Genomic DNA, 24,195 nt, shown 5'->3' with positions numbered 1-24,195 from the left:
GTGGTCTGGATCTCCTGACCTTGTGATCCGCCCGCCTGGGCCTCCCAAAGTGCTGGGATTACAGGCATGAGCCACTGCGCCCAGCTTATTTATCGTATTTGTGATTAAATGTACTTTACCATTATAGTTTTAAAATCAAATATTTACTTTTAGTATACATTTTTTTGATCACAGTATTTATGACTATCAACCTGTTTTGAGATCAGATGTGTCCTAATAGATTCAGTGTGTATAATGGGGCCTAAGCACAAGCACTTACTTTCACTCTATTGCAAGGTGCACAGTTCTAGATAATTCCGTGGGAAGGCACTCAGACAGCCTCCATATGTTTTGTTTGTTGCTGCCTGTTGGATGACTGGCGGAGAGGGCCATGGACTCTGTGGGGAGGCCGCTTGCCTGTTGTCTCTGCTTTCCAAGTGGAGATCTGCATTCCAGGCTCTTGCTGTATGACTTTGGGCCAGTTTGTTAACCTCTCTGAGCCTCAGCTTCTGAATCTGTGTGTAAACTGGAGATGATAATTATAGCTTCTTCATAAAGTTGTGAGGAATGAAAATACTGTATAAAAGCACTGACACCTAAGTGTTAAATATTCTTATAAGTCATAAGTTGTAATATTCTCTTTTCATTTTTATTTTTTTGAGACAGTCTCATTCTGTGGCAGGCTGGAATGCAGTGGTGTGATCTCGGCTCACTGCAGCTTCTGCCTCTTGGATTCAAGTGATTATCCTGCCTCAGCTTCCCGAGTAGCTGGGATAACAGGCATGTGCCACCATGCCCACTAATTTTTATGTTTTTAGTAGAGATGGGGTTTCGCTATGTTGGCCAGGCTGGTCTCGAACTCCTGACCTCAGGTGATTTGCCCACCTTGGCCTCCCAAAGTGCTGGGACTACAGGCGTGAGCCACTGTGCCTGGACCTGGCTTCACTACTTTGAATGTTTCCTGGGCAGTGGACAAATTTTGTGTGAGACTTCCTCTCATTTTTTCCACATTGGCCCAGCTCTCAGTTACAAATGCCAGAACAACTTCTGTTTCTAGGAAATTCAATTAGAAGGCATACCTATGACTTTAAAAAAAAAAAAAAAAAAGCTTTACTGAGATATTCACATACCATACAATCCACCTGTTTAAGGAGTATAATTTAGTGGCATTTAGTATATTCACAGGGCTGTGCATCCACCTTCACAATCAATCTTAGAACATTTTAATCACCCCAAGAAGAAACTCTGTACCCGTTAACTTCCAATCCCCTCCTTCCGTTTTCCTGAGTTTTAGACATTGCCTATTCTGGACATTTCATATAAATGGAATCATATAATATATAGTGCTCTGTGACTGACTTGTTTCAGCTAGCATAAGGTTTGTCCATGTTGTAGCATGCGTCAGTACTTAGTTTCTTTTTTTTTTTTTTTGAGACGGAGTCTCGCTTTGTCACCCAGGCTGGAGTGCAGTGGCGCAATTTCGGCTCACTGCAAACTCCACCTCCCGGGTTCATGCCATTCTCCTGCTTCAGCCTCCCTAGCAGCTTGGACTACAGGTGCCTGCCACCATGCCTGGCTAATTTTTTTGTATTTTTAGTAGAGACGGGGTTTCACTGTGTTAGCCAGGATGGTCTCAATCTCTTGACCGTGTAATCCACCTACTTCGGCCTCCCAAAGTGCTGGGATTACAGGCGTGGGCCACTGCACCCGGCCAGTTTCTTTTTAGTGTAGGATAATGTTCCATGGTATGGATATACTACATTTTATTCATTTATCAGTTGTTGGGGATTGGGTTCCTTTCACTTTTGGGCCATTATGAATAGTGCTGCTGTGAACACTGACATACAAGGTTTTGTGCAGTGGTGCAAATGTAGCTCACCGCAGCCCCAACCTCCTGGGCTCAAGCGATCTTCCTGTCTCCTGAGTAGCTGGACTACAGGTGTGCACTGCTGTGCCCAGCTAACTTTTGTATTTTTTGTAGAGACAGGTTTCACCATATTACCCAGGCTGATCTTGAACTCTGGAGCTCAAGCGATCTGCCCATGTCAGCTTCCCAAATTGCTGGGATTACAGGTGTGAGCCACCACATCTGGCTTTATGTTTAACTATTTGAGGAGCTACCAGATGTTTTCTAAAGTGGCTGAACCACCAGTGTATGAGGATGACCATTTCTCCATATCCTTGTCAACATGTATTATTTTTTTCTTTTTTTAATTTTTTTTTGAGACAGAATCTCGCTCTGTCGCCGAGGCTGGAGTGCAATGGCATGATCTCGGCTCGCTACAACCTTAGCCTCCTGGGTTCAAGCGATTCTCGTGCCTTAGCCTCCCAAGTAGCTGAGATTACAGGTGTGCACCACCGTGCCTGACTAATTTTTGTATCCTTAGTAGATACAGGACTTCACCATGTTGGCCAGGCTCGTCTCAAACTCCTAACCTCAGGTGATCTGCCCGCCTTGGCCTCCCAAAGTGCTGGGATTACAGGTGTGAGCGCCATGTCCGGCCTTATTGTTGCCTTTTTGATGGTAGCCACCTGAGTCAGTGTGAAGTGGCATCTTACTGTGGTTTGATTTGCATTTCCCTAATGACTAATGCTGTGGACCATCTTTTCCTGTGCTTATTGGCCATTTGCACATCTTCTTTGGAGAATACCTCTGTGAGGCTTCCCACTGGGATGGATATGATCTGAACACCTTGCCAGGCATGTCAGCTCTGACACATCTGCCCAGTGCTGGCCTCTCTGACCTCCTTTTCTTCCACACTCACTGTCCCTCCCCTGCTCCAGCAACACTGACCTCCCTGGGCCAGACACAGGGTCTTTGCAGGTGCTGTTCCCTCTGCCTGGGACATTCTTCCCCCTGTGTTACCTGGGGCTAGCTTTCTAGTCTGTTAGTTTCCTCCTGTTGCAGTTATAGATTACTACAATATCAGGGGAACCAGCCCCCAATATTTCAATGTAGGTTCTTTTCTATTTTCCCTAAGTGTCGGCCGGTCTGAGAAATAAAGAGCAAGAGTACAAAGAGAGAAATTTTACATGTGGGCCTCTGGGGGTGCCATTACATATTGGTAGGACTGTGATGGCGACCCCGAGTCACAAAACCAGCAAGTTTTTATCAGGGATTTCAAAAGGGGAGGGGGGTACGAATAGGGAGTAGGTCACAGAGATCACATGCTTCAAAGGGCAATAAAAGATCACAAGGCAAAGGTGAAATTAGAATTACTGATGAAGGTCCATGTCCCACTGGGCACACATTGTCTTGATAAACATCTTAACAGGAAACAGGGTTCGAGAGCAGACAACCCGTCTGACTAGAATTCGCCAGGGTGGAATTTCCCAATCCTAGTAAGCCTGAGGGCACTGCAGGAGACCAGGGCGTATTTCATCCCTTATCTCAACCGCATAAGGCAGACATTACAAGAGCGGCCATTTATAGACCTACCCCTGGGAATGCATTCCTTCCCCAGGGTTATCAATTATTAATATTCCTTGCTGGGAAAAGAATTCAGTGATATTTCTCCTACTCACACGTCCGTCTATAGGCTCTCTGTGAGAAGAAAAATATGGCTCTATTCTGCCCGACCCTGCAGGCAGTCAGACCTTATGGTTATCTTCCCTTGTTCCCTGAACATCACTGTTATTCTGTTCTTTTTCAGGGTGCCCTGATTTCATATTGTTTAAACACCCATGTTTTACAATCAGATTTCACATTTTTCAAACACACATGTTTTACGAACAATTTATACAGTTAATGCAATCATCACAGGGTCCTGAGGTGACATACATCCTCAGCTTACGAAAATGACAGGATTAAGAGATTAAAGTAAAGACAGGCATAGGAAATTATAAGAGTATAAATGTCCATGAAATCTTCACAATTTATGTTCAGAGATTGCAGTAAAGACAGACGTAAGAAATTATAAAAGTATTAATTTTGGGAACTGATAAATGTCCATGAAATCTTCACAATTTATATTCTTCTGCCGTGGCTTCAGCCGGTCCTGTTTGGGGTCCCTGACTTCCCACAACACAACAAAGTTGGTGGCCTGTAACACCTCAAGTTTATTATCTCAGCATTCTGGAGGTCAGAAGTCCTAACTCAGGGTGGCTCTAGGGGGGAGTCGGTCTCCTTGCCTTGACTGGCTTCCTGAGGCCTGCAGCATCCTGTGGCTTATGGCCCCTTCCTCCATCATCTAGGCCACAGTTGTATGTCATCACATCTGTCTCTGTGACCTCTGTCTGCTTCTACCATCACCTCGCCTCTGAATCTGATGTTCTGGCCTCCCCCTTACAGGGACCCTGGTAATTACCTTGGCCAGACCCAGAGAATCCAGGATAATCTCATCTCAGAATCCTTAATTTAATCTAATCTGCAAAGTCCCTTTTGCTATGTAAGGTACCGTATTCACAGGTTTGGGGGGCTTAGGATGTGGATGTTTTCCAAGGGTATTATTCTGTCTGTCATAGTCCTTCAGGTAAGCTCCTGTGGCACCTCTTTGAAATCAAGAGGACTTTCCTGCCCCTGTTCCTCTCTAGCCCATCACCGTGTTTCATTTCCCTCATTCCACTTCACAGCCTTTGATGTCCCCTCGTTCCTTAATTGTTTCCACCTGTCTCTCCCTATGGAGTGGAAGCACCGTGTGGGCAGGGGCCTTACCTGTCTAGTTTTTCACTGCTGTATTCCCAGAGCCTGGGACAGTGCCTGGCTAGAGGGCAGGTGCCAGAGTGAATGATGAGCTGCCAGGCCTTGGTGTGGTGAGGATGCGGGCTGCCCACTCTTACCCATTGGAGCTGGCCTGGAGCGTTTGGTCAGTCCATTTCCTACATTGGATCAGAGCCAGCCGTGCCCCCAGCCCACTGCTCCCAGCCCAGTCCCAGTGCTCCGGTTCTCTCTTCACTGAATGAATGAGTGACTGTGATTGTCCCTTCAGTCCTAAAAATTCTTGGCTTCCTGTGGGTCATCTTAGAAAGAAGACAGTCCCTCGGAGCTGATGGTGGTACTGGGAGAGCGTAGTGGGAACGCTAAAGTGATTCAGAAGATCCCGCAGCCACAGACAGCCACACTCTTTCAGACCCGACACTTGTTGGCAGATAATCTGGCCACCCCTAGTTCTTGTCTCTGATGGTAGCTGCCTCTGTTGGGCTTTGCCTGAGCCTGTGTAAAATGGGTTTCCTACAGCTTCAGCCTCAGGTGTGTGCAGAGGGGCTCGGCGCAGGGGCTCTTCTGTGTGTGACTGCACCCCATCTCGCTCACTCATGCGTGTGCCAGCCTTTGTGCACAGCCCTGCTTTGCCCCTGCCCAGCTGTGTGACATCAGGCAGGTGACTATCTCTCTCTGAGCCTTTTAGTTTCCTCATCCATGAAGCACCCTCGCAGAGTTGCTGAGAGGCTTAGGAGACTCAGCTCATTGTAAAGGGTCAAGTTAGGGCTTTCCTTATCCCCCACCCAGGGAGGGGTGTGGGCATTTGATTCTAAGATGGGTCATTTCAGGAGGCTGTGCCATCCCTGCTGTGGAGGACTTTGAAGATAGGCAAGGTTTTCTACTGCCTTGGATGAACTCCTGCAGGATTCAGGAACTCAAGAGTGATAGTCCTTGTACTGTTAACCATCAGGGATAAAAACATTTTCAGGCCAGGTGCAGTGGCTCACGCCTCTAATTTCAACACTTTGGGAGGCCGAGGTGGGAAAATTTCTTGAAGCCAAGAGTTTGAGACCAGCCTCATGATCCGCCCGCCTCAGCCTCCCAAAGTGTTTGGATTACAGGCGTGAGAGCCACTGCACCCGGCCTTTTTTTTTTTTTTTTTTTTTTTGAGACAGAGTCTCACTCTGTTGCCCAGGCTGGAGTCCAATGATGCAATCTCGGCTCACTGCAACCTCAGCCTCCTGGGTTCAAGTGATTCTCCTGCCTCAGCCTCCAGAGTAGCTGGGACTACAGGCGCCCGCCACCACACTCTGCTAGTTTTTGCATTTTTAGTAGAGATGGGCTGGGCGCGGTGGCTCACGGCTGTAATCTCAGCACTTTGGGAGGCCAAGGTGGGAGGATCATGAGGTCAGGAGTTCGAAACCAGCCTGGCCAACATGGTGAAACTCTGTCCCTACTAAAAATATGAAAATTGGCCAGGCGCGGTGGCTCATGCCTGTAGTCCTAGCACTTTGGGAGGCTGAGGTGGGTAGATCATGAGGTCAGGAGATCGAGACCATCCTGGCTAACATGGTGAAACCCCGTGTCTACTAAAAAAAAAAATTAGCCGGGCATGGTGGCGGGCGCCTGTAGTCCTAGCTACTCAGGAGGCTGAGGCAGGAGAATGGTGTGAACCTGGGAAGCAGAGCTTGCAGTGAGCAGAGATCGCGCCACTGTACTCCAGCCTGGGCGACAGAGCGAGACTCCGTCTCAAACAAACAAACAAACAAAAAATTAGCCAGGTGTGATGGTGCTCACCTGTAATCCCAGCTATTCGGGAGGCTGAGGCAAGAGAATTGCTTGAACCTGGGAGGTGGAGGTTGCAGTGAGCTGAGATGTGCCACTGCACTCCAGCCTGGGCAACAAGAGTAAAACTCCGTCTCAAAAAAAAAAAAAAGTCCAGGCACGGTGGCTCATGCCTATAATCCCAGCACTTTGGGTGGCCAAGGTGGGTGGATCACGAGGTCGGGAGTTTGAGACCAGCCTGGCCAACATAGTGAAACCCCATCTCTACCAAAAATACAAAAATTAGCCGGGCATGGTGGCGCATGCCTGTAGTCCCAGCTACTCGGGAGGCTGAGGTAGGAGAATCGCTTGAACCCAGGAGGTGGAGGTTGTGGTGAGCCAAGATCGCGCCACTGCACTCCAGCCTGGGCAACAGAGCGAGACTCTGTCTCAAAAAAAAAAAAAAAAAAAGTAGAGACAGGGTTTCGTCATGTCGGCCAGGCTGGTCTCAAACTCCTGACCTCGTGATCTGCTTGCCTCAGCCTCCCAAAGTGCTGGGATTACAGGCGTGAGCCACCGCACCTGGCTAAACTCTATGAAAAACAGGTTTTCATAGAGTGTAGATAGTTTAACACTTACAGCTAATACTTATGTTTATTGTGTGTCAAGCACTGTTCTGAGTGCTTCTGTACATATAACTCATCTAATCCTTGCAACAATCTCTGAGGCAGGTGCTGCTGTTATCCTTGTTTGACAGACGAGGAAACTGAGGCTCAGGGAGAGATGAACACCTTCCCCAAAAACATAGCAAGTAAGCAGCAGAGACGGGAATTGAACCCAGGCCCCGAATCCAAATATCTGGCCTCTGAACCACCACTACTGTCCTGCTGACTTTCGCACGTTTTCGTATCTGTAGAAAAAGTCTGGAAGATTAGACACCAAAATATAACTGGTGGTGTCCTTGGAGTCCTCCAAGTGGGATGATCATAGGGACATTCATTTTCTTGTTTCCCAAATGTTCTACGATGACCAGATATTACCTGTCCATGCTGAGAAAAAAGCTGCAGATTTAGCAGAAGGCCTTGGTAGTGACTCATCCCCTCAAGATCTCTATCATGTCCCGACTCTAAAGCATCTGGTTGAGACTGGGTATGGTGGCTGACGCCTGTGATCCCAGCTCTTTGGGAGGCCAAGGAGGGCGGATCACTTGAGCTCAGGAGTTTGATACCAGCCTGGCCAAGATGGTGAAACTCCATCTCTACTAAAAATACCAAAAAATTAGCCAAGAGTGGTGGCACATGCCCTGTAGCCCCAGCTACTTGGGAGGCTGAGGCAGGAGAATTGCTTGAACCTGGGAGGCATAGGCTGCAGTGAACTGAGATCACGCCACTACACTCCAGCCTGGGCAACAGAGCAAGACTCTGTCTGAAAAAAACTAAATAAAATAAATAAAGAGTCTGGTTAAATGCTGATTGGTCAACACCTTAAGATATGGCACTGTCATGGAACAAAAATGTCTAAGCTGGAAGGCACCTTAGAGTTTAATTCCTGTTTCTCTTGTATTACCATCACGAGTAAGGAAAGTTCAGCCCACAGAGAGTCAGGCTGTGGCTGAGTTCCTGCTGCCACCAGCCACCAGGGGTGGCCCTGGGCTTCTGTTTTCCCATTACGTCATGCTGCCTCCCAAGATGGGAGTGTGTGTGGATGACCAGTGCTTCGTGGGGGGAGATGGTCCTTCCTTTTCCATCCGTTCTCTTCTCTGTATTGCTAGAAGCAGCCCCTGACCCAGCTGACATCACTTCCCACCGACCAGCAATCTGGCCTGGGGTTTCCAGTGACTAACATAGCAATTTAGGAACTTTCCATCCTAATGGGGCACTTCTCCTGGAGGCCTTCTATGTGCGGGAGGCTGTCACCAGCCCATTTTGTCCAAAGGGTAGGGGATGGTGTAATCTGGTCACAGCACTCACTGGCTCTGAAATCTTCTGTGGTCCCTTGTAACTCTTAGGATCAAGTCTAAACTCCAAAGCTGGGCATTCACTTGAGGGTCTTTGTTATGTGGTCCTGGGCTTCATCTCTTGCCTTTCCTTCTACTCGGCCCACCTATGTTTATATTTTCTTTTTTTTTTGTTTTGTTTTATTTTTTTGAGATGGAGTCTTGCTCTGTTGCCCAGGCTGGAGTGCAGTGGCGCGATCTTGGCTCACTGCAACCTCTGCCTCCCGGGTTCAAGTGATTCTCCTGCCTCAGCCTTCCGCATAGCTGGGACTACAAGTGGGCACCACCACGCTTGGCTAATTTTTGTATTTTTAGTGGAGATGGGATTTCACCATGTTGGCCAGGCTGGTCTCGAACTCCTGAACTTAGGTGATCCGCCCACCTCAGCCTCCCAAAGTGCTGGGATTACAGGCATGAGCCACTGCACCCGGCTGATTACTCCTAGTTTTTAAAAAAATGCCTTTCTCACTTCAGTAAACTCAGTGGAATACTGGTCATAAAAATCCATTTATGGGCCAGGCACAGTGGTTCACGCCTGTACCAAAAAAAAAAAAAAAAAAAAAAAAAAAAAAAAAAAAAAAAAAAAAAAAAAATTAGCCAGGAATGGTGGTGTGTCTGTCGTCCCAGCTGCTGGGGAGGCTGAGGTGGGAGGATTGCTTGAGCCTGGGAGGCCGAGGCTGTGGTGATCCATGTTTGCACCACTGCACTCATGCCACCTGGGCAACAGAGTGACACCCTGTCTCAAAAAAAAAAAAAAAGAATTTTTAATTTTTATTTATTTTTAATTTTTATATTTTTGAGACTCAGTCTCTGTCGCTCAGGCTGGAGTGCAGTGGCACGATCTCAGCTCACTGCAACCTCCACCTCCTAGGTTCAAGTGATTTCTCTTACCTCAGCCTCGCAAGTAGCTGGGAGATTACAGGCGTGTGTTACCACACCTGGCTAATTTTTGTATTTTTAGTAGAGACGGGGTTTCACCATGTTGGCCAGGCTGGTATTGAACTCCTGACCTCAGGTGATCCACCTGCCTCGGCCTCCCAAAGTGCTAGGATTATAGGCATGAGCCACTGTGCCCAGTCCCTGTGGTATAATGTTAATAAATAAGACCAGGATGCAGAATCTCAGGTGAGGCACGGTGGCTCACACCTGCAATCCCAGCACTTTAAGAGGCTGAGGTGGGAAGATTGCTTGAGGCGAGGAGTGCGAGACCAGCCTGGGCAACATAGTGAGACCCCATCTCTTAAGAAAAGATACAAAATCGGCTGGGCACGGTCACTCATGCCTGTAATCCCAGTACTTTGGGAGGCCGAGGTGGGCGGATCACAAGGTCAGGAGATCGAGACTGTCCTCGCTAATGTGGTGAAACCTCGTCTCTACTAAAAATACAAAAAAAAATTAGCCGGGCATGGTGATGGGCGCCTGTAGTCTCAGCTACTCGGGAGGCTGAGGCCGGAGAATGGCCTGAACCCGGGAGGCAGAGCTTGCAGTGAGCTGAGATCGCACCACTGCACTCCAGCCTGGGTGACAGAGCGAGACTCTGTCTCAAAAAAAAAAAAAAAAAAAAGAAAGAAAAGATACAAAATCTTACCTGCAGAATGGCAACAACTACATCCAAAGACACATCTATGTAGAGGGGGTGATTTTTGGAAAGGGGAAGTACCCTAATGGCCTTAGGAGGGTGGTGAGATGCTGTGTAACTTTTCCCCCTGTATTGTCCATGGTTTTTTTTTTTTTTTTTTTTTTTTTTTTGGTGAACAACTGTCAATTTTATGGTAAAACACCAAAAGAAAGAATGCATTATTTTTATTGTTACTAGTGGTAGCTCCCTGCAAGTTTTGTCCCATACTTCAGAATTGGCAAAGTATTTTTTTATCCATGGCTCTCTTGATCCTTATAACAGTTCTCTGAAGACAATGTGGTATGTGTGTGTGTTTTCATTCAATCATTCACTTAGCATATCTCTTTTTTGTTTGTTTTTGGAGACAAGGTCTTGCCGTGTTGCCCAGGCTGGAGTGCAGTGACATCATCATGGCTTGCTGCAGCCTCCAACTCCTGGGCTCAAGTGATCCTCCCATCTCAGCCTCCTGAGTAGCTAGGACTACAGATGCATGCCACCATGCCTGGCTACTTTGTTTATTTATTTATTTATTTATTTATTTATTTATTTTGAGACAGAGTCTCACTCTGTCTCCCAGCCTGGAGTGCAGTGGCGTGATCTTGGCTCATTGGAAGCTCCACCCCCCGGGTTCATGCCATTCTTCTGCCTTAGCCTCCTGAGTAGCTGGGACTACAGGCGCACGCCACCACACCCGGCTAATTTTTTGTGTTTTTAGTAGAGACGAGGTTTCACCATGTTAGCCAGGATGGTCTCGATCCCCTGACCTTGTGATCTGCCCACCTTGGCCTTCCAAAGTGCTGGGATTACAGGCGTAAGCCACCGCGCCTACTTTGTTTATTTTTTGTAGAGACAGGGTCTTTTTTTTTTTTTTTTTGAGATGGAGTCTCGCTCTGTCGCCCAGGCTGGAGTGCAGTGGCGTGATCTTGGCTCAATGCAAGCTCTGCCTCCCGGGTTCACGCCATTCTCTTGCCTCAGCCTCCCAAGTAGCTGGGACTACAGGCGCCCACCACCACGCCCAGCTAATTTTTCTATTTTTAGTAGAGACAGGGTTTCACCGTGTTAGCCAGGATGGTCTCGATCTCCTGACCTTGTGATCCACCTGCCTCGGCCTCCCAAAGTGCTGGGATTATAGGCGTGAGCCACCACGCCTGGCCTACTTTGTTTATTTTTTGTAGAGACAGGGTCTCGCTATGTTGCCCAGGCTGGTCTTGAACTCCTGAGCTCCAGCAATCTCTCCTTGGTCTCCTAAAGTATTGGAATTACAGGTGTGAGCTGCTGCACCTGGCCTCATAAACTTGTTGAGTTCCCCTGACCAGGACTGGGACTTAGCTGAGAGGAATGAGATGCCCGGGGCAAAATGTAAGGAGGCGCTGATGCTCAGGGTCTTGCGGTGTCACCTGAAGATGAGTGCCTCCTGCATTTTCCTTCCCTAGGTGCCTCACCTGACTCACCCTCATCTTGGCCCCACCTCCACTCTGAACTATTCTCAATTCTAGGGAAGTAACAGTGAACCAAACAGGTAGAGCTCCCTGCCTACACGGACCTTCCATTATAGAAGGGGAGGCAGGCAGAGCTAGTACCCACCGAGGCTCCCACGGGCGCATTGACTGCCCCAGGCATAGCAGCAGCCAATGCTCAAGGCTTTGACCCTCCTGTCCCGTGGTCTTTCTCCTAAGTCATATGTACTGGACCCCATGGGTGTCCAGCAGAGTCAGCGTTGTAACTTGGGCCACTGTGGACCTCAGCTAATGGTGGTGTTTCCAGTGTGGAGGGGGTGGTTGGGGAGGATGTCCTGGAAAAGCCCAGCTAGTGGCTAGTGTGGGGACCTCTCCTGGAGGGACTGCCTTTCTGACTCTAAGCAGAGTCCTCTCCCTCCCTTCCAGCCTCCTACGTGATCACAGACCTGACCCAGCTGCGGAAGATCAAGTCCATGGAGCGGGTGCAGGGCGTGAGCATCACACGGGAGCTGCTGTGGTGGTGGGGCATGCGGCAGGCCACTGTCCAGCAACTTGTGGACCTCCTGTGCCGCCTGGAGCTCTACCGGGCTGCCCAGATCATCCTGAACTGTGAGTAACTCAGGGCCCTCCTTGGGTGGGGCCCATCACGCCCCTGAGCAGTTTCCGTCCGTGTGAGTTGCACTCTCTGGCCTTAATACTTTTTTCCTCTTTTAATTAAAAAACTAATTTAATGAGTGAGTTTACCATGCACATAAGAAACTGGTAATAGGCCAGGTGCGGTGGCTCACGCCTGTAATCCCAGCACTTTGGGAGGCCGAAGTGAGTGGATCACCTGAAGTCAGGAGTTCGAGACTGGCCAGGCCAACATGGTGAAAACTCGTCTCTACTAAAAATACAAAATTAGCTGGGCTTGGTGGCCTGCGCCTGTAATCCCAGCTACTCAGGAGGCTGAGGCAGGAGAATCGCTTGAACCTGGGAGGCGGAGGTTGCAGTGAGCCAGGATTGCACCACTGCACTCCAGCCTGGGCAACAGTGAGACTCTGTCTCCAAAAGAAAAAAAAAAGAAAAGAAACTGGTAACAGTCGTTACCTGTGGGGAGAGGAACTGGGCTGCCAGAGAACACAGTATTGGAGGAAGACTTTACTGTAAATTCTTTCATACCTTTTAAATTTGGGCTATCTCTTCCAAAAATAAATACATTAATTAATTTAAAAAACCCCAATAGCTATAACAAAAATTCAAAAAAGCATGCAGCAAAAATGATTATATTGCTTCCTTTCCCCACTTTACATCCCAAGAAGTAATGATTGGTAAAAATTTCTGGCTTGTCTTACTAGAAATTTTCTCTGCATGGGCAAGGGTATTATATATCTGCAATCTCTTTTTAAAAAACTTTTTTTTGAGACAGGGTCTTGCTCTGCTGCCCAGGCTGGAGAGCAGTAGTGTGATCAAAGCTCACTGCAGCCTTGATGTCCTGGGCTCAAGTGTCCTCCTGCCTCAACTTCCTGAGTAATTGGGACTATAGGCACATGCCACCATGCCTGACTAATTTTTCATTTTTTTGTAGAGATCGAGGCTGGTCTTGAACTCCTGGTCTCAAGTGATCCTCCTGCCTTGGCCTCCCAAAGTACTGGGATTGCAGGCATGAGCCACATCACCCTGCCTGCAACCCCCTTTTGATACAGCTAGTAGCACATCATGTATTGTGAATTTTTTTTCACCTAGCAATAGACCTTGAGGACTGTTTCATATTGACACATTCTTTCTAATAGCTACATTGTATTCCTTTGACAGATGTTCTATGATTTGTTTGCCCCTATTGAGATGTGTTTATGTTCCTTCTAGCATTTTTCAGTTTTTTTTTTTTTTTGAGATGAAGTTTCGCTCCGTCTCCCAGGCTGGAAAGCAGTGGCACGATCTTGGCTCACCACAACCTCCACCTCCCATGTTCAAGAGATTCTCCTGCCTCAGCCTCCCAAGTAGCTGTGATTACAGGTGCCCGCTACCACATCCAGCTAATTTTTTTTTTTTTTGATATGGAGTCTCTCTCTGTTGCCCAGGCTGGAGTGCAGTGGTGAGATCTCGGCTCACTGCAGCCTCTGCTTCCTGGGTTCAAGTGATTCTCCTGCCTCAGCTTCCTGAGTAGCTGGGACCACAGGCACCCACCACCATGCCCGGCTAATTTTTGTATTTTTAGTATAGAGGGGGTTTCACTGTGTTGGCCAAGCTGGTCTCAAACTCCTGACCTCAAATGATCCATCCGCCTTGGCCTTCCAAAGTGCTGGGATTATAGGTGTGAGCCACCGTGCCCAGTCAACTTTTTGTATTTTTAGTAGAGACAGGGTTTCACTATGTTGGCCAGGCTGGTCTCAAACTCCCAACCTCAGGTGATCTGTCTACCTTGGCCTCCCAAAGTGCTGGGATTACAGGTGTGAGCCACCATGCCCGGCCATTTTTCTATTCTGTATAGTGTCATGATACACTTAGATGTATAGAGCCTGTTTTGCACACATGTAAGTGTAGCCATGGGATGGCTTTCTATTATAGTATTGGAATGTCTGGGTTGAAGGTTTTTGCATTTTAAATGTTGATTGATATTTAGTATTAACAAATTACCCTCTGAGAGAATAGGATCATGTGTAGTGGGGACGTATTTAGCTGGTAATACCTCCCTACCCTGAAGGGTGGCTGTGAAGTTGAAGAGGAGAATGTTAAGTGCCTGATGTTCAGCTGGTGCTCAGCAGAAGGCAGTGGGGATGGGGGGTCTGGTTACCCCCACCCCTCCTCACATCCCCAAAGAGACCCCCTCAGTGTAGGGCAGGGAGCCAGTCTTCTGCAGGTACTTAACTGAGCACCTGCCTGGTGCTGCCCTAGGTTCTGGAATACAGCACAGGCAAAGTGACAGGTCCTCTGCCCTCATGAGGGCACAGTCTTGTGAGGAGACAGTTAATGCATAGGAAAACTAGTAAAGAAATGGGCAGGCAGGATACAGTGACCAGATAGGGGAGCCTCCTAGGACAGGGGGTCAGGGAAGACCAGTGTGAGGATGTGAACCTGGAGGAATAGGAAGAAGACAGCCACATGATGCATTGGGTAAGAGCTCAGGAGAGAGGGGCCAGCATGTGCAAGGGCCCTGAGGAGCCAGTGGTGGGAGCCCCAGACACCTGGGGAGGAGCTGTCCTGTCTGGGGTTCCTGAGCTGGGAACCACCTGACTGGACCATCAGACCAGATTCAGCACCTGCCTGTCCCTCAGGTCTTCTGGAGTCATTGAGGGCTTCGAGGAGGAGGGACTGGGAGCAAAGGCCTGAGGGTGGGGGCCTAGAGAGCACCACCCTCTGAGATAAACCAGGAGAGCAGGGGATGCTGTGGTGGACCTGCAGGTGGAGAAATCTAGAGCTACAGCCCAGGCTGGGCTTTTGGGGGCACCGTGGGGCAGACCACACCAGTCACGGGGAGGCCAGTGGGGCAGCGAGAACATCTCCTCCCTTCAGCTGCCAAGCAACTTTCCAGGCCTTCCTGTCTGGGGTCGGGAATGGGGCAATCTGGCTACCAATGGGAGTGATGTTCCAGCACAGGACCGCGGCTGGGCCTGCTTCTGCACAGGCTGGACCCTGACTCCCCTGTGTGCCCCCAGCAGCATAGTGGTGGCTCCTCTGGAGTCATGGTCCTCCCCATCCCCTGGACTTCTGTCTCCACCCCTGCTGGCCGCCTCCCTAAGCACACCTTCCTCCTCAGAGTGGGGAGGGTCAGCTGCCCAGGCCACAGCCTCCCCATTCCTGGAAGCCACCTGAAACCCCTCCCTGCCTGGTGCTCCTGAGCCGCTGCCGTTCCTCTCCTTACATTCCCCCTGCGAAAGTTGTCAGAATCAACATGGAGTGATTTTGTGTTAAAAAAAATAAATAACCCTTGGCTGGGCATGGTGGCTCACGCCTGTAATCCCATCACTTTGGGAGGCCGAGGCAGGTCAATCACCTGAGGTCAGGAGTTTGAAACCAGTCAGACCAACATGGTGAAACCCTGTTTCTACTAAAAATACAAAAAAATTAGCTGGGCGCCTGTAGTCCCAGCTACTCATGAGGCTGAGGCAGGAGAATTGCTTGAACCTGGGAGGCGGAGGTTGCAGTGAGGGGAGATTGCACCACTGCACTCCAGCCTGGGTGATAGAGCGAGACTCCGTTTCAAAAATAAATAACCCTGACAAATAGAACTAGGGAAGGCCATGAAGGGAGGACTGTCATGCATAAATGCCCAACAACAATAACTGTCACGGAAGACTCTACAAAAACCACAACCTCGCATAAAGACCATCGTAACCACACACACAAAATACTTCTGCGAGGACATCTGCCCAGCAAATGCCTATCCGACCCTGGAGACTGGAATCACTCTTGTTATTCAAGGATAGTTATCTCAAAACAGTTATGTAATCCTCTTCACTTTTCCTTTGAAAAATCTCCCTGGATACACGCTTAGTTTACTATGGCACATGTACTCTCATTCCGATGCCCTATTCCTGAGTAAGCATCATTTTCTTTTTTTTCTTTTTCTTTTCTTTTTTTTTTTTTTTTTTGAGATGGAGTCTTCCTCTGTCACCCAGGCTGGAGTGCAGTGGTGCAATCTCGGCTTACCACAACCTCTGCCTCCCAGGTTCAAGCGATTCTCTTCCCTCAGCCTCCCAAGTAGCTGGGACTACAGGCACCTGCCACCACACCTGGCTAATTTTTGTATTTTTAGTAGAGACGGGGTTTCACCATATTGGCCAGGCTGGTCTCGAACTCCTGACCTGAGGTGATCCGCCGGCCTTGGCCTCCCAAAGTGCTGGGGTTACAGGTGTGAGCCACTGTGCCCAGCTACATCATTTTCTTTTTTTCTTTTTTTTTTGGGACAGAGTCTCGCTCTGTTGCCCAGGCTAGAGTGCGGTGGCATGATCTCAGCTCACTGCAAGCTCCACCTCCCGGGTTCACACCATTCTCCTGCCTCAGCCTCCTGAGTAGCTGGGACTACAGGTGCCTGCCACCATGTCTGGCTAATTTTTTGTATTTTAATTAGAGACAGGGTTTCACCTGTTAGCCAGGATGGTCTTGAGCTCCTGACCTCGTAATCCGCCCGCCTCGGCCTCCCAAAGTGCTGGGATTACAAGTGTGAGCCACCGTGCCCGGCCCATCATTTTCTTGTAGAGAGCCTCTCCTTGTTTGTTATTTAGGTTGACACCCCGAAGGCCAGATCCTCATTCTGGCCCACCAGAGAGGCCAGGTGGTTTCACAGTGCAGTGGTGGGCGGCGGGCCTGAGTTTCAGTTCAGGCTCAGCCTTGATTGTGTGGCTCTGGACAAGTCCCTTCCTTTCCCTGTGCCCCAGACCTCTTGACCCCCTTGTTGTCCAGCTTAAGTGCAGTCAGGAGCAGGGGCGGGAGTTCCAGCTAAGTCCACATTGGAGAGGGGGACAATGGGGTGGGGCTGGCTCCAGACCCTGGTATTGCTCCTGCAGCTCAGGCTTAAATGTTGCAGGGGGAGTCCCGATGCCTGAAAGCAGAGACGCACCAGGGCTTGAGACACAGCCTCTTGTTGGACACTCACCATTGACGTCAAAACCTGTTGACTAATCTCACACAGATTCTTAGCAATATGAGGCCAATAAACCATAGAGTGCGAAATTTCCAGAGATACACTAATCTCAGTGTGATGCCTTTTTAGGGGAACACTGAGCACTTTTGAGGTCCTGGCAACCCCCGAGGGTCTGCCCAAAGGAGCCCCTTCTCCACCCAAGGAACCTGGCCAAGAATGGCCAAGGGGTGAAGGTCACACCCAGGTAGCATGGATCCAGAGCCATCCTGCTTAACTTCTTTTTTTTTTTTTTTTTTTTTGAGATGGAGTCCCGCTCTGTCCCCCAGGCTGGAGTGTAGTGATGTGATCTCAGCTCACTGCAAACTCTGCCTCTCAGGTTCAAGCGATTCTCCTGCCTCAGCCTCCTGAGTAGCTGGGATTACAGGCACCCACCACCATGCTCAGCTAATTTTTGTATTTTTAGTAAAGATGGGGTTTCACCATTTTGGCCAGGCTGGTCTTGAACTCCTGACCTCAGGTGATCCGCCTGCCTTGGCCACCCAAAGTGCTGGGATTACAGGGGTGCGCCACTGCGCCTGGCCGCCCTGCTTAGCTTCCACAGGGGAACTTCAGCAGCATCAGTCGCCTCTGAGTGCAGTGTTTGGGCGTCCAGGAAACACTAGTGATGCTTTTGCCCGTTGGCTTCTGTTCTGCTTAGAACTTTACTCAGGATCTGTGCTCTCCTGTTCTCACTGCCTCTACCCTCCTTTCTGGTTCCCCAAACCTCCTCTTTCTTCTAGTCCTGCTGATCAAAATTGCCTGAGGAAGAGAGATTAAGGCTGGTTTCCACATCCACAAAATCCCGCTGTTCTTCTGTTATGGGGGTCTGGTCGTGTTTTACTATTGGTTTGAATTCTCAGGCAAGGCACTTCCCCTTTCTGTATCTTTTTTTCTCATTAGGAAAAAAAGTGCTGTAAATTCTTGTGGCTTTTTGGAGGTGAATATAGAGAAGCATTTTGAATTTCTTATTCTACCTCGTCAGAGCCTCTTTCCTTCCCTAATTGTTTAATATTTAACATCAGTTAAACATGCCTTTACACTCACTTGCTTAGGATTGGTTATGAACTTGCTCACTGTCTTTGGCAGTTTGAGAACCTGACCTCTGCCCACTGCTTTATTTAATTAATTAATTAATTAATTTTTTTCAGACGGAGTCTTTCTCTGTCGCCCAGGATGGAGTGCAGTGGTGTGATCTCAGCTCACTGCAACCTCCACCTCCCAAGTTCAAGCGATTCTCCTGCCTCAGCCTCCCAAGTAGCTGGGGTTACAGGCAAGCTCCACCATACCTGGCCTAATTTTTTTTTTTTTTTTTTTTTTTTTTTGAGACAGAGTTGTACTCTTGTTGCCCAGGCTGGAGTGCAATGGCGTGATCTCGGCTCAGTGCAACCTCCATCTCCCGGGTTCAAGTGATTCTCCTTCCTCAGCCTCCTGAGTAGCTGGGATTACAGGCATGCGCCACTATGCCCAGCTAATTTTGTATTTTTAGTAGAGATGGGGTATCTCCACGTTGGTCAGGCTGGTCTTGAACTCCCGACCTCACGTGATTCACCCACCTCGGCCTCCCAAAGTGTTGGGATTACAGGCGTGAGCCACCAAGCCCGGCCTTGTATTTTTAGTAGAGACGGGGTTTTGCGACGTTGGCCAGGCTAGTCTCAAACTCCTGACCTCATGTGATCTGCCCGCCTCAGCCTCCCAAAGTGCTGGGATTACAGGCTGAGCCACTACGCCAGGCCCTTTATTTTTTTAATTTTAATTTTTTGTTATCTCTATAGTAGTTCAAACAGATGCCCACTAATTTGTTTTTTTTTTTTTTTGAGACGGAGTCTCGTTCTGTCACTGAGGCTGGAGTGCAGTAGTGCGATCTCAGCTTACTGCAACCTCTGCTTCTGGAGTTGAAGTGGTTCTCCTGCCTCAGCCTCTCGAGTAGCTAGGATTATAGGTGTGCCCCACTGCATCTGGTTAAGTTTTTGAATTTTTAATAGAGATGGGGTTTCACCATGTTGGCCAGGCTATTCTTGAACTCCTGGCCTCAAGTGATCTGTCCACCTTGGCCTCCCAAAGTGCTAGGATTACAGCCGTGAGCCATCGCGCCTGGCTGGATGCCCACCACCTCTTAAAGGGTGTTAACGATAAATTTGAAGAAAACAATGCTTGAAAACCCCACACACCAAAAGTCCTGGACATGAAGTGGCTTCCTGAGGGACTTACCTCTCCAGGGGATGTGCCTGGATGTGACTGTGGCCTTTCGAAGGCCATGCTTGAACTCAGTGGTACGACAGGGGCCCACTGGGGGCCATATCCCTGCACAGTCTCTTGAAATTGTGAACTGTGGTGGCTGCCTGGTCTGAATGGATAGAGGGCTGGCTCTGTGGGTCTCTGTTCCTTGATATTTCCTCAGCCTTAGTTGCCAAGGCCATAGTTATTTAATTTGTCAAACACTGAATATTCTAAGAATTAGAATGGGCTGGGTGCAGTGGCTCAAGCCTGTAATCCCAACACTTTGGGAGGCCGAGACGGGCAGATCACAAGGTCAGGAGATCGAGACCATCCTGGCTAACACAGTGAAACCCTGCCTCTACTAAAACAAACAAACCAACAAAAATTATCCGGGCGTGGTTGCGGGTGCCTGTAGTCCCAGCTACTTGGGAGGCTGAGGCAGGAGAATGGCGGGAACCCGGGAGACGGAGCTTGCAGTGAGCCAAGATGGCACCACTGCACTCCAGCCTGGCGGCAGAGCGAGACTCCATCTCAAAAAAAAAAAAAAAAAAAAGAATTAGAATGAATCAGTACAGAAGGCATAGAACAGAAAGCAGCTACCCATTCCTTGCCCTAGCAAATCTGCTGGCCAGAGTCAGCCCCTTTTTCCTCTTTTAGCCATCCATGTCTTGGTCTCCTCTATTAGCCTTCCAGGTTCACTACTGTAAAACAAGCACAGACCACAGTGGCTGAGAAAAGACAGGCGTTCATTTCCCTCTCCTGTGACTGCCAGGCTGCCCCGGGCTCATGTGGCAGCTCCGTGGTTTTGTGGCCCAGGCTCTTTCTTCTTTACTGTTCTGCCAGTGTGGACACAAGACTTCTCACATCTGAGATGGCCCCTCTGTGCCCCTACATGCACATCGCAGTCAGCAAGAAGGGAAAAAGAGGAAAAGGGTGGGCACACTCCACTTCTTTTAAGGACATGACCAAGAAGTTGCTCACCTACTTTCCCTCATAAGCTATTGGCCAGAACCTGGTCACAGAACCACACCTGCTTGCAAGGGAGGCTGGGAAATGTAATCTTTAGTTGCAAGGTTATATGTGCAACTAAAGCTTCTAGTACTCTAGAAAAGGAGGAAATCAGTATTGGAGGGACAATTAGCAGTTTCTGCCATGGTCCATTTTGGCCACCCAGATATCTGTATAAACCTGTCTTGACCTGCATAAAACATCTGCTTTCCACAAGAGAGATAGGCCTGGGGGCCTAATCAGTCAGTTCCTTTAGGGCAAGTCTGGTATGTGTGGGTGATGTGTAGCCTTCTCTAATGGCCCCAGTGACCCGGGGCCTCTCAACCAAAGAGAAGCTGTCTACGTCCCCTTCCCCCAGCACACCCAAATTCAATGGTGGAATTTGAACAGGAAGCCACAATAAAAACTCCCACTTGAGATGAGAAACACGAGGTAGTTACTTGTCTATAGCAGTCAACAAATCTGGCAGAGGAGCAATTGTAAAACTCCCTTCCCTGTTTTTTTTTTTTTGAGATGGAGCCTCACTCTGTCGCCCAGGCAGGAGTGCAGTGGCGCGATCTCGGCTCACTGCAAGCTCCCCCTCCCAGGTTCACGCCATTCTCCTGCCTCAGCCTCCCGAGTAGCTGGGACTACAGGCGCCTGCCACCACACCCGGCTATTTTCTTTTTTATGTATTTTTAGTAGAGACGGGGTTTCACCATGTTAGCCAGGGTGATCTCCTGACCTCGTGATCTGCCCGCCTCGGCCTCCCAAAGTGCTGAGATTACAGGCCTGAGCCACTGTGCCAGGCCAAAACTCCATTCCCTGGTAAAGGAGTAAGTTCTTTGCTTGGCCCATCTGGCAGCCCTTGGTTCTCAGTGATCTGTGATTCTCAAAGCATCCTAAGCATCAGTATCACTTGGGAACTTGTTAGAAACGCAAATTATTGGGCCCCACCTTATCTGCTGATTCGGAAACTCTAGGGGTGAGGCCCAACAGTCTGGCTTAAGTTCCCCAGATGATTCTGATGCACCTTGAGGTTTAAGAACCACTGCTTGGCCAGGCGCGCGGTGGCTCATGCCTGTAATCCCAACACTTTGGGAGGCCCAGGCAGGCGGATCACCTGAGGTCGGGAGTTCGGGACCAGCCTGACCAACATGGAGAAACCCTGTCTCTACTAAAAACACAAAATTAGTCGGGCGTGGTGGCGCATGCCTGTAATCCCAGCTACTTGGGAAGGCTGAGGCAGGTGAATCGCTTGAACCTGGGAAGCAGAGGTTGTGGTGAGCCAAGATCGCGCCATTGTACTCCAGCCTGGGCAACAAGAGCGAAACTCTGTCTTAAAAAAAAAAAAAAAAAAAAGAACCACTGCTCTGGCTGGGCGCAGTGGCTCACGCCTGTAATCCCAGCACTTTGGGAGGCTGAGGTGGGTGGATCGCTTGAGGTCAGGAGTTGAAGACCAGCCTGGCCAACATGGTAAAACATCGTCTCTACTAAAAATACAAAAATTAGGCCAGGTGTGGTGGCTCAGGCCTGTAATCTCAGCTACTTGGGAGGCTGACGCAGGAGAATTGCTTGAACCTGGGAGGTGGAGGTTGCAGTGAGCTGAGATTGTGCCACTGCACTCCAACCTGGGCGACAGAGCTACACTCCGTCTCAAAAATAAATAAAAATGGAAATACAAAAATTAGCCAGGTGTGGCGGTGGGCGCGTGTAATCCCAGCTACTCGGGAGGCTGAGGCAAGAGAATCTCTTGAACCAGGAGGCAGAGATTGTTGGGAGGCAGAGATTACAATGAGTCAAGATTGTGCCACTGCACTTCAGCCTGGGTGACAGAGCAAGACTCCGTCTCAACAACAACACAGAAAAAACCACTGCTCTGATACTTGGTCCTCCATGATTTCTGGGAAGTGGAGCTTCCATGTTCATTATTCTCTGTGGCCTTATCTGAAACGGAACTGGAAAGAATGTGCTTTTATTTAGGGCTCCTTGGCTTTCACAAACCACCTCCTGCTGGTGTGGGTTTGGGGACTTGAGTGGAGCTGTAGGAGTCAAATAATCTCCAGCTTTTATCAGATTCAGCTGTGGTTTCTTTGGCAACACAGTTCTGTCAAAAAAACTAGAAGCTTCTGCTCTCTTGGCTTCTAATCAGTTCTGCTGTGGTAATCACAGCCGAAGATCCAGCCTAGACACGTCTTAATTCTTAGCCCTGAAGTGTTTGGTCTGTTATTTCCTCGCTTCTGCACTTAGCCTCGCCCTCTCACCCCCAATTTAATGTGCTTACCTGGAGCTTCCCTTGAAGCCACCTGAAACAGTAAGTTGGATGGGAAGGCAGGACTCTTAATTTGACTTTTGCCTTTGAGCTCTCTGTATTTGGCAGAGAACCTCTTCTGAGGGTCAGTAGTAGAACTCAGAAAGGTGGAGCAGAGATTAGATGATTAGAAAGGTTAGTACCACGGTCTTCCCTGCTGCTGAGGCAGACTCTTGAGATCCCCCAAGATGGGGATTCTTGTCGACTTGGATTGTTAGCTACAGGCTGGGTCTTCGTTTTCTTTCTTTCCTTTTTTTTTTTTTTAAAAAAAAAAAATAGAGACAGAATCTCGCTTTGTTGCCCAGGCTGGAATGCAGTGGTGCAGTGGTGCAATCTTAGCTTACTGCTGTCTTGAACTCTTCGGCTCAAACAGTCCTCTTATTCAGCCTCCCAAGTAGCTAGGACTATAAGTGCAAATCACCATGCCCAGCTAACTTTTTTTTTTTTTTTTCAGATTTTGGAATTTTTGTGTTATATCCTTAGTGGCTGAGCATCCCTAATTCAAAAATCTAGTATCTGAAGTGCATTTCTTTTGAGTGTCATGTTGTTGCTCAAGAAGTTTTGGATGTTGGAGCATTTTGGATTTCAGGTTTTCAGATTAGGGTGACTCCACCTGTTATCACTATTTTCAGTCCCTCTATAGGTTGGCTTTGCAGTGTTAACAAATATACTTACATTTCTTCCATAAGCTATAGGCAATGTCTCTTGATGCCCCATTTTGTAAGATGAAGCCCTTTCTTATCCTCTCCTCTCCACTTTCACTTCCCATCTTCTGGCAAAGACTAGTTGAAAAATAGTCCTCTGTGAATGTTGTGACCTCTGAGCCTCCAGGAAAGAACTGGGTCTTAGATGAAGATTCACTCTCTGGGTCAGACAGGAAGGGGGAATACTGCCTTTGTGTCCTAGTTGAAAGCTGCCTCATTGTGATGGGGAGAGTACTACATGCACAGGGCATCTGCAGTGGCAGGTCATGGTCTAGAGTAGCATTTCCTACACCATGTGCCTGAGAAGACTGGTCCAGCAAGATACTCTGCTGCAAACAAAAGGGTTCATGAATAACTAAACTCAGGAAACCCCGCATACTTTATCACTGCCTCCGCCTTTGGAGATTTACAATGCACACCAACTGTGAAGGCTCTGATAAGTCCTGCAGCAAAGAAACTTATTTAGGCTATTGTTTCCCATTCATATTTGATCATGGTACTCCTTTTCATTTGATACTAATATGCCTATGAGATCAATATACTTTGTGAGTCACTGCTCTGGGGAAATGGTAACCATGGTGAGGGTGCTGGGCATCTCAGGGAAGCCCCATGATGGAGAACCTAGGGGGTCAGAGGCAGTACTTGTATGTTCAGACCAGCATCCAGCGTGAGAAGAGTCTGTTTCTGGGGCTAGGGTCCACCATCACCCTGGGGCTTAACGATGAGAGGCCTACTCCTGAGAGGGATTTTTCCAGATGACCCGGCTTAGGAGGGGACTGTGGGCCGGGCTCCAGACCTTATATGCTGGCATCTTAGGGGCTTAACAGCAGGAATTGAGGCAGAAGTGAGTATCCCAGCTGTGCCTTCCAGGCAAAGGAGAATCCACTATAATCAATGCTGAGCTCTAGAGCTGATTAAGTG

The 24,195-nt window shown here is 48.7% G+C and overlaps 1 protein-coding gene across 3 annotated transcripts in view; it reads left to right on the top strand.

Annotated features, from left to right (window-relative positions):
* IRAK2 (interleukin 1 receptor associated kinase 2) overlaps positions 1-24,195 on the top strand; it is an 80,476-nt gene that overhangs the window by 1,113 nt on the left and 55,168 nt on the right. For all 3 annotated transcript variants that reach the window (XM_002813447.6, XM_009238709.4, XM_054551738.2), the window contains exon 2: positions 11,880-12,062. In XM_002813447.6, the coding sequence (XP_002813493.5) occupies positions 11,880-12,062 (183 nt within the window). The remainder of the gene's footprint in view (positions 1-11,879; positions 12,063-24,195) is intronic.

The sequence above is a fragment of the Pongo abelii genome, chromosome 2 (assembly GCF_028885655.2).
Source record: "Pongo abelii isolate AG06213 chromosome 2, NHGRI_mPonAbe1-v2.0_pri, whole genome shotgun sequence".
Taxonomy (NCBI): Eukaryota; Metazoa; Chordata; class Mammalia; order Primates; family Hominidae; genus Pongo; species Pongo abelii.
The sequence above is the reverse complement of the archived record's forward strand: the minus strand, read 5'-3'. Positions and strand labels throughout refer to the sequence as shown.